Source organism: Echinops telfairi, unplaced genomic scaffold (assembly GCF_000313985.2).
Source record: "Echinops telfairi isolate 266 unplaced genomic scaffold, ASM31398v2 ScPeMD7_3533;HRSCAF=4204_1, whole genome shotgun sequence".
In the NCBI taxonomy this organism is placed as follows: Eukaryota; Metazoa; Chordata; class Mammalia; order Afrosoricida; family Tenrecidae; genus Echinops; species Echinops telfairi.
The window spans coordinates 27,945,561-27,956,455 of record NW_022107432.1 but is presented as its reverse complement, the minus strand read 5'-3'; the positions used below and the strand labels follow the sequence as shown (position 1 = coordinate 27,956,455).

General features: G+C 43.8%; 1 protein-coding gene across 1 annotated transcript in view; it reads left to right on the top strand.

Annotated features, from left to right (window-relative positions):
- The window catches only part of DNAH8 (dynein axonemal heavy chain 8), a 369,956-nt gene that overhangs the window by 230,397 nt on the left and 128,664 nt on the right, over window positions 1–10,895 (top strand). Inside the window, exons 59-62 of the mRNA XM_045294778.1 lie at window positions 1,199–1,302; window positions 2,607–2,783; window positions 4,421–4,588; window positions 5,102–5,317. Coding sequence (XP_045150713.1) covers window positions 1,199–1,302; window positions 2,607–2,783; window positions 4,421–4,588; window positions 5,102–5,317 — 665 coding nt within the window. The remainder of the gene's footprint in view (window positions 1–1,198; window positions 1,303–2,606; window positions 2,784–4,420; window positions 4,589–5,101; window positions 5,318–10,895) is intronic.

Below are 10,895 nucleotides of genomic sequence, written 5' to 3'. Positions count from 1 at the left end.
GGTGATCAGTGAAGTGTGGACTGGCTCACTCCGTCCGAGTCTGCTGTAGTTTGGAAGCAAAGAGTCCAAGCAAAGACCACAAGTGCCCCCTGAAAGCTGCCCTCCATGGCTGATGCTGGTGGGATCTGAAAGACTGGTGGCTGACGTGGGCTTGTTAATTGTTTAGGAATGTTTTGAATGGGAACACAGCCCTTAATAAAATAATATTATATAAAGTTCTAATTAAATAGTGCCTTTATAATACAGGTGATAAATATTCAAAACACACAATTTCCTATCTATTTTTTACTCCATCTTATGATTATTAATGTTCTTCAGGTACTTTATGCAGACCTATTGTGTCTGAACGGTGGCACTATGTTCTACAGGACTGTGCTGTTGAGAATCCCTTGTAGCTTGAGTGTCGGAGTGTTAACACCATGGAAACAGGCAAACAACAAGTCAGTGTTTCTTTCACCAGAGACTCAGATTTTTTTCCCCCTCAGAGAGCTGAACATTCATTTACCAATAACCACCCACTGTCTAGAACCTAGTTGGAATGTGAGAAATTCAGTTAACCAATTATTTTGCTCTCTGATACTGAAAATCAGAGTGGGTTACATAAGTTTTAAAAGTTATTCTAATTTTTAAAAACTCATCTTATTGGGAGCTCTTACAGATATCATAACATTCCATAGTTCAGTCACATCAAGCAGTATTGTACAATTGCTACCACATTCAGTTTCAACACATTCTTTTTCTTCTTGAGCTCCTTGATATCAGCTCCCCCTCCCTCTCCTCCCCTCCCCCCAAGGACCCTTACTTTTATTTTTATTTTTTGCTGCATCTTACACCATCCAATATAGCCACATGTTTTTATATATTATCTACCTCATGGCCACCCCAGCTGCAATATAATTCAAAGGGGAAAAATTGGTAGCTTAAAACTGTCTGCAAAGCCTAGGAGACGATACACTTGCCTGGGAGGTTTCCTGACCAAGACAACCCTAGCCAGTAAACCGCTGTGACTTCCTTTCAACGCAAGGAGGCGCTCTTCTTCAGTCAGCGATGCTCACTGCACCCTCTGTCGGGACTCTGTGGGGACAGTCACACGATTGCTCGGAGGGCATAATGCAAAAGGTTTTTTGTACATGTTGTGTTTGTTATAGCACTGAGAAGGCGCAGATTTGTAAACTGCCCGGCGATCTTCTTTTCTAAGGTCTTGATAAGTTGATGGAGGCAAGTGAATCTGTTGCTAAACTCTCTCAGGAGCTTGCGGTGAAGGAGAAGGAATTGGCCGTGGCTTCTGTAAAGGCTGATGAAGTGAGTGTGTAGTTGTTTTATGACTATTTTTTTCCATATGCTTTATAAAGATCACTATTTTAGGATGCTGTTTGAAAAAAAACAACAACCAGGGTATCAACTTGCAGACCATGTGTGGTTGAGAGTCTATTCAAAGACCAGTAAATAGTTTTGTTTAGCTTTTACCAAGTCATACCTATGGCATCTTCTCTTTGTCTGAAGCTCTCTCTTCTTCTTCTCTACCCTCCTCTCTTGTTTTTACTCCTCTGTGTGTGCAATTTTCACTTGAATATAGGCTATATGTTGTCTTCTCTTGGCTCCAGATTTAAGATGGACCAGCTCATAAGTTGGTTTGGACCTAAATCAAATACCTCACTTTTTTCAGTCTCATTATTTTAGCAGTATCTGCATAAATCCAATCTGTATTTGTCTTTTGGGGCTGGGAATCATCACGTGTAGATGAACAGATATGATGCTATCAATAAATTGCCTACAGTAACATTGTCTGTAGCACATATTACTGAAGACAAGATGTGCAAAACAGCCACCATCCCCACCACAAACTGACCATCCTAAGTGTGGTTTGGTGTAACTCAAACATATCATAAGTGAGGGACTATAGAGACATCTATATGGATCCACATGCATATACACATATGCATATATGCACACATATACACACTAGTATGTATATATGTATATTATATATGTGTGTGTATATATATATATTCCCCAGTGATTTCTCCCAAGGTGGTAGGAGATGTGCTGTGCCTTATCTATCACCCCTGGTCCCAGACTGTTCTCTGCTTCCACTCCCTGAATGTCAGTGAAGAATAGATATGCTGATCATGACACTTGCTCAGTGACCAGAGTGGGTGAAATACCACAGGGAAGGCTCTTATTTAGCACAGTGCTGGCACCGCATAAGCACTCAACAAAATGAGCTATTTTTAATGGTTATTGCTATGGGCACTTCCTGTGGTTTCTGACAGTATCCCATTACACTTATTACTCGAATTGTTTCTATTCCCTAGAAATTGCATATATTGGCAATACCATCCCCCCAACCCACCCACCCCTTGAAAGCTTGAAATATTTACATCCTCCAAGCTCGAGAAGCCCCTGGAGAACAGAAGACTGCAAGGCACAGCTCAACAGAATGACCTTTAAGAGCCTCAAAAGATAGACGCCTTAGCTGGAGACTGATGTCTGCATTTGCTCGTGTGTTTGTATCACGCGAACTAGAAGATGCCGCACACAGGTGCACAGGTCCATTTTGCTGAGAAGGCTTCCCTTGTCTCTCTTGTGTTTCCTCAACTGGACAGGTCTTAGCGGAAGTCACGGTCAGCGCTCAGGCCTCGGCCAAAGTGAAAAACGAGGTCCAGGAGGTCAAGGATAAAGCCCAAAAAATTGTGGACGAAATTGATACCGAGAAGGTGAAAGCTGAGAGCAAGCTGGAGGCCGCTAAACCTGCGCTGGAAGAGGCCGAGGCAGCGCTGAATGTGAGCACGGTCCTCCCTCCCAGCAAAGCTCTGGCGGGTGCCAGGGTTCCTTTCATGAAATAGACCGCAACGTCCTATTCCAAAAACGGAATTGGATTCCTAATGTGATTTATAATCTCTGAGTCTGGAGGAAAGCGTCTCCATTGATTTCCTTTTCTAAGTTTTAATTCTATTTTCAAGTCTCCGTGTCCCCTAAGCTTATTATTTTTAGTCTATAAATCAGCCTCCCACAAGAACATAGAAGGAAGGCCGGTGATGAATGCTTTACCTGTAAGCACGGGGGATTCAGATGACACACAGAGCCTTCTGTGATCCTGCAGCCGTCCCTCCGGTGGAAGCCACTCCCATCTCTGAGCATCCTCCCTGGTTCCCCTCTGCTCTCAGGGGGGAGATCTGGGCCAGGTGTCCACTGCTGCTTTGGGGGAAGATCTTCATATCCCTCTCGTGAACCCACCACTGGTTGGATTTATGACCTGGAGCAAATGTGTTTAGCTTTCTCGGGCCTCCATGGCAGTTATAATCCCCCACCGATCCTTAAGGGAGCAATACCATCATAGAGTAATTAATATAATTGGCACAGAGAATATTGGTACCGAATATTAAATTAATACAATTTACTCAGCACAGAGAATATTAGTCAAGAAATATTAGTACTGCTACTGACCCTGCACTACATCTCTTGACATCTGCCCCAATTTACAGAAGCACCTACCCAGGTTTTGGGGAGGACCGTGGGCACATTTTCAGCCGTACCTCTCTGCCTGCCAGGAATGCCTTTCTTAATGTTCAGCATCTAATACGAGTCATTCTTCAAGAATGGACTCACACATAACCTTCTCCAGAATATTTTGAATACTTCTTCTGGATGCTGCCGTTTTCTTTTCTCTATCACCCCTATGCTTCTGTCATAGCAAGTGTCCGTGTAAGGATCCCTGACGGCACTGCGGGTTGGGTGTTGGGCTGCTGAACGTAGAGGCACACCTGTCGGGCGATCCTCGGAAGAGGAAGGAGCCGCTGTGCTCCCACCAGAAGGCACGGTCCCAGGAACCCTAGATCAGGCTGCTGGAAGTTGAACGTGGGAGCCCTGGCGTTGTAGTGGGTCACGGTTAGGCTGCTAACCACAAGGTCAGCTGTTTGAAACCACCAGGTGCTCCGTGGGAGAAAGAGGAGGTTTTCTGCTCCCCTGAACATGTAGAGCCTTGGAAACACTAGGGAGCCATTGTGCACTGCCGTGTGGGGTCACTGAGTCAGATCCACTCACCTGGACGTGAGAGAGGGCATGAGTTGGAAGAGACAAGAGAGCAGAGGTTACTCTTAGTCAGGTCTGTTTCTGTCTTCTCTGGAGACTTGGGGTAGTGAGAAATGAACGGTAGCGGTAGCAAGATTCGAAAGTACGTCGTTAGTTGGGAGCAACATCGGGGGGCAAACAGAACAAAAACAAACAGGAATCTCAAAACGAAAGAACCATGACACAAAACTCTTGGAAGTCAAACCTTTGAGGAGACAATGCCAGAGACGGGTGGGAGGCTACGTTTTAAAGTTTTCTATCTTAATTCTTTCTAAGTGTTTGATCTCCATGCAACCATGAGAGTTACTCAACAAAATATATATATATTGATTCCAAACTCCAAATACAGACGATCAAGCCAAATGATATTGCCACGGTCAGGAAACTGGCGAAACCCCCACACCTAATTATGAGGATCATGGACTGCGTTCTGCTACTGTTTCAAAAGAAAATTGACCCTGTTACTATGGATCCGGAAAAGCCTTGCTGCAAGCCATCCTGGAGCGAATCATTAAAAGTAAGTGGAATCTCTCTTGTAGTCCCTGTGGAGCACCTCGGATGCTCCAGCCCAGGACACCCAACGTAGCCCTGACAAGCTGACAGATAAAAATGGTTGTGAATGGAAGAGTGTATTTTAAGCTGCATTTCCCCACCCGGCCCCAAATCTAAGTAGAGATACATTTTAAAGCGGAATGCCTTAGTTTAAGAAGTCTGTTGAGAACCAGTGGGAACTGTTGGCCCGTGTCTTCTTGGACTCGGCCCTGCCCAGTTTTGATGAAGTGAGGTGGGGCATTCAGATGTCCTGCCCGGTGGCATGTCCGGACAGGACACACACATAGCTTCCTTCTTCACTCTTTCTCTACAGGCAACAGAAGACCATGGTAATTGATAGGTGTAGGGCGGCTACTGCCAAGGTCTTGGTTTATATGCAGGGCAAATCAATCGTTCCTTCCGCTGGGAGGCGCACGAGAAGTCTAAGGAAGAGTGTATTTGGTCTGCAGCGTTTCCAAGCCGTGCTGCTGTTTTTCAGTTGATGAGCGCGACGGGGTTCCTGTTCAGCCTGCAGCAGTTCCCCAAGGACACCATCAACGAAGAGACTGTTGAGTTGCTGCAGCCGTATTTCAGCATGGATGACTACAGCTTTGAGAGCGCCAAGAAGGTCTGCGGGAACGTGGCCGGTCTGCTGTCGTGGACACTGGCGATGGCCACGTTCTATGGCATCAACAGGGAAGTGCTGCCCCTGAAGGTAAGCGTGTCCTTCCTCTCGCTCGAAGGAGGGGGGAAATGAGGAGCTGATGCCGGGGACTTAGGTGGAGAGCGGATGTTTTGAGAATGACGAGGGCAATGAGTGTACAAATGTGCTCTACGCAATTGATGTATGTATGGATTGTGATAAGAGTCGTATGAGCCCCTAATAAAACGACTAAAAAAGAAAAAAGAAAAAGAAAATCAGCACTACGCTATGAAAACAGCAAACACAGCGTAACTGACTGAGAGCAGATGTCCTCTGAACCACCGTCTCTCCTTCCGTCTGTCTGTCTTCGCACACGTCTTCAGCCCTCTGCATCTCCTCTGTGTTTCTTGCCATCACTGACAAGTGACTGAAACCTCCTGCTGAGTTAAATATGAAATCTAACTTTTTGGGAAAATAATCCTCAAACTATCCTAAACAAAACAACTTGCCATTTCTTGAAACATTTGAGCCCTGGGTTTGGGGACAACATCATCACTGCTAAAACAGATCAACAGCTGGGCATGTTTTAAGTTTGAAAGATTTTTAGAAAGAGATGCATATGTGCATCTTAAAACAACAACAACTATCAAACAAAAGTTGGCTTACGAAAGAAGCCACAAAGTTGTAAGCTTCCCACAACCATAATTGCTGGAGATAATGGAATAAATATATGCAGAATTTTGAGAGGGAAATTGCCAATATTTCCCAAGTATTCAGTAACAAGAATTAAGGCTGCCCTTCATGTTTGAGGGGCTAGAAAGACATGTTCAAGGATGCAACTTAGGTCTTGGGTGATAAATACACACACACAGACACACACAGACACACACAGACACACACACACACACAGACACACACACAGACACACACAGACACACAGACACACACAGACACACACACAGACACACACACCTCATCTGTATTCTCGGTCAGGCTGTCCTTCAGGTCTGAGGAAGCAGAAAGACATTCTCAGGGAGGCAAAGATGCATGAAGTGCAGCTTCAGACACCGATCCCTCCTGAGCCCCCTTCGGCCAATGCGGAAAGAATTGAAAGTGGGGCTTTGTGGAGTGGAAAGTGGTGAGTAGGAGATTGGAGGATTACTGTGCTTCATCCTATCCCTTACGGAACTAACTGCCTCTTCGAACTCTGTGCGTGTGTAACTTTAAGAAAAGAAATGACGATAAATTGAAAACAAGAAAGTTGTAATAGAGGAAAGCATAGGGATCCGTAGCAGATGCACCTAAATGAAGAAGGTACCGAGGGAATGACATCACCACGAATGCAGAACTAAGGGACATGTTTTTACGGAGCAGAGTTACTTCCTATTGATAAAAATGATGAGACAGAGGGAAAATCTAACTCCTATAATCTTCAAGTGTTATTACGAGTAAACTAGGATTGAGGTCCACACAGCAGAATGCACTCGTGTACTCCGTGGAAATTTGCACACTGTATTGCAATTTGTGACAGTGAGACATTATTCCTTTTTGACATCTCTAGTTGATATTATGTGCAATTGAACTGGCTTCAACTCTTAGGGACTGGCCCAGAAGGGACACTCTGCCTAGTCTGGCACCACCCTCCTAATTGTCGCAGCCACTATGTCAATCCTCTCTCTGGAGTCTTCCTCTTTTTTGTTGACCCTCTATTTTGATGTCCATCTTCAGAGACTAGTCCCTTCTGATAACATGCCTGTGGTAGTTACATAGTCTCCTGTCAACCTGAGGGTCTTCAGAGTGAAGGGGAGAGTTCAGCCTAACAATCAGGTCACAGCCTCATTGGGAGTCCCGATGGAGCTGAATAGCTCACTGGAAGCTGTACCCATTCTCCCACTGCCTTCCCTTTCCTGCTGAGGAGACACACTCAGGAGCTGGAGGAGCCACGTGGAGATGCTTCCACTGCCACTGGATCCACATGACTTTCTACCCACTGGCCGGTGATCTTCCTCCATGCGGCATCATTGCATGTGCTGCGTGAGTCTCAAGAGGAAATCATGGGCCATTATCGGACTTATGGGCTAATATTGAACTTATGGACTTGATCTGGACTGGACTGAGATGTTTTATTGACGCATAATTGCTTCTTGATATAAAGTTCTCGCTTACACATACATGAATGTCTCTGGATTTGTTTCTCTAGTCAATTTGGCCTTACACAATGTCCAAAGTATGTGAGACAAAGTCTCCTGGTCCTCCTTTCAAGGAGCATTTTGGCTGTCTTTCTTCAAAAAACAAATTTGGTCCTTCTATCAATCTATGGCATATTCCAGATTCTTCGCCAATATCACTCAAATGTTCATTGAGAGGCATCCGATCTTCTTAGGTACACCTCACTCATGGTACAGCTTCTCTATGTATATGAGGTGTTTGAAAATACCATGGCTTGGATCGGGTATACCTTAGCCCTAGAAGTGACATTTTTGTTTCCTAACAATTTAAAGAACTTGTGTGCAGCACATCTCCCCGATGCAGAACCTGGTTTGAGTTCTTGACTGCTGTTTCCATAGGTGTTGATTATGGCATCAAGGGATATGAAATCCTTGACAACTTCATTTTTCCCCTCTGGACTTTTTTTTAATATTGAAGCCATCCACACTGATGGCCATCGCCTTGCTATTATCTTCATCAGCAAGGGCTGCAATTCCTCCTCCCTTTCAGCCAGCAAGGTTATGCCATCTGCATCGATCACGTAGAATCTCCTCCAATCCTGATGCCATGCAATCTAACTTCCTGGACTATCTGCTGAGTAAGCAGATTGAGTACAGTGAAAGGATATAACGCGGATACACACCTTTGCTGATTTAAAACTATGCAGGGTCCCCTATTCTGTTTGAAGATCTGCCTCTTGATCTGGGCACAGGTTCCACATGATCAGAATTACGCGTTCTGTCATCCCCATTCTTTTCAAGCCATACTTTTTTATCATCCACATAGTCAAACGCCTTTGCATACTCAGCAAGACACAGGTGAACATCTTTCTGATGGTCTCTGCTTTGAGGCAAGATCCGTCAGGCATCAGCAATGACATCCCTGGCTTCATGTCCTCTTTTGAATCTGGCTTTCATTTCTGGTAGCTTTGTATAAACATGCCGTTGCATGTGTCTTTGAATTAGCTTGAGCAAGATTGTGCCTGTGTGGGATGTGAAAGATATACTGCTCCGTAATCTTGCATTATGTTGGGTCATCTTTCTCTGGAATGAAGACCAATGGGAATCTCTTTCTGTTGATCCCTCAGGTAGTTGCCGTCCAAATTCTTGCATCAGACAAGTGGGCACTTCCAGCATTGCATTGATTTTGTTGAAACCTTTCAAATGGTATTCTGCTCATTCCTGGAGCCTTGCTTTTTTGTTTGTTTGTTTTTTACGAATGCCATCAATGCAGCTTGTCTATCTTCTTTTAACACCCTCAATTCTTGACCAGATGCTACCTTGTAAAATGATTGAATGGTGACCAATTCCTGTTGTTTTGTGTATTCCTTCCATGTTCTTAGAGACTTCTTCATGGGTGTGCAGCCTGTGTGCTCCTGGTCCTTTACTAAAGGGGGTTTGTGCTTTGTCTAATGTCCTCTTATTGAGCTCTTGGAAGTCTTAATCATTTTTAACAAGGGGCGTCTTTCAGTTTCCCAAGGCTACGCTGAAGATGTACTATCAATCTACTATTGCTCCACAGCTTGGGAGCTTGGCGTTTGAAATCAGGGCATTGCCTTGGGATTCCTTCGGAGGGCTCCGAGAGGGAAACTATACCAACTTCCCCCAAGCTCTGGTGATGGCCGGTGATCCTTGCGGTTCCTTGGCTTGTAGGTCCGTCTAATTTCTGCCAACATCCTCCCAGGGCCGTCTTCTCTGTGTGACTCTTTGTCTTTCTTTTCTAAGGACACCACCCATCCTGGATGGGGAACCCACTCTACTCTAAAGGGACCTCATGTTCATTGATAACATCTTCCATGACCCCATTTCCTAATAAGGGAAAGTTTTCTGGTTCTAGGGATCAGGACTTCAACATATCTGGGGGGACACACGCCAACGTATAACAGAACCTCACATTTCCATTTTGCACTAGGCCTCCACACATTATGGAGTAGGTATAAATAAAAAATATGTAGAAATTTTGTACAGTCTTGTTGCTAACATGGAATTGCTATCTTGAACTTTCTTCAATAAAGAATATGAAGTTATTTCTAGTGTACAAGAAGCATTTGTAGAAATGGATCATATTCAAAGCTATGAAAGGAATTGGCACGCACATACAATGGCGTGTTGTGCATGGGTAAAGAACACTGATGAAACCGTCCAGAATCTCACGGCACATACAAACTTGAAGATGCCATGCTGTGAAAATTTAGCCAGAATCATAAAGACAAATAGTGTATGAAGCCATGATTATCAAAATAAAAAGACATAAAAGGTTTTCTCACCAAAGGAAGCAGACTTTGAAGGTTATAGAGAGGGTGAGGTAGGGGAGGGGAAAGAAAATAACAAAATTAAATTTATTTATAAAAAGACAGTAACACACATAGATATGCATATATTGACAGATTGTTATATCTATATCTATCTATCTATCTATCTATCTATCTATCTATCTATCTATCTATCTATATAGAGAGAGATTTTATAAAAAGATAAAAGAAACCTTGCTTAAATTGCCAAAAGCAAACATTGTTGATACCTCTTTCTGTGATTGTAATGCAATAAAATTAGAAAGTTTACATTAAAAAGAGGGGGAAAAACCCAGCCACTTCTATTTAGAACATGATCAAAACCATCTAGTGTCCTAAACTTTTTGTGATGCAATAAAAACAGGACATTCACAGACTCGTAAACACACGGGCACACAAAATGTGAGGAAAGCAAAGTAGAGCTAATAAACAAATAACATTAAACATTAGAGATGACTGTGGGAGATCAGAGTGATGGACCTGACTTGAACAGTTAAAACCTTGTCAGTTGACCGATATTGACCCATATGCCCAATACCCATCTATAAAGTCCTCTTCAGACTCACGAAACACATGCAACGATGTCAAATACAGGAAGATCACAGGCCAGTAGGTGGAAAGTCTTGTGGATCACAGGCCAGTAGGTGGAAAGTCTTGTGGTAGAGGCATCTCAGCACTGGCAGGGGTCTCCATGTGGCTCCTTCAACCCCAGGGCTCTAGCATAGCTCCATGTGTCTTGTCAGCAAGCATGTCTCACAGGGAGTGAGCGTGTGTCCAGCCTCCAGCAAACCAGTTATCTCCTTAGCGGGTCCAAATGAGGTCATCCAGCTGCGACCTGATTGACAGGCTAAACACCCCATTCACTCTTAAGTCTCAAATTGACAACAGTTTATGTAACTACTACAGGGTACCTGGGGTGTACAGGAGGAGAGGGTTAGGGGTAAAGGCGAGATGATATCAAGAAGTTCACGAAGAAAGAGAATGTTTTGAAACTGATTGTGGTAGCAATTGTACAATACTGCTTGATATGATTGAACTATGGGATGGTATGATATCTGTATTAGCTCCCAATAAAAAGGTTTTGGGAAAAAATTAGAGATGAGAAAACAGATGAATTAATCAGCATATCTAAGAACTGGTACATTGCAAAAA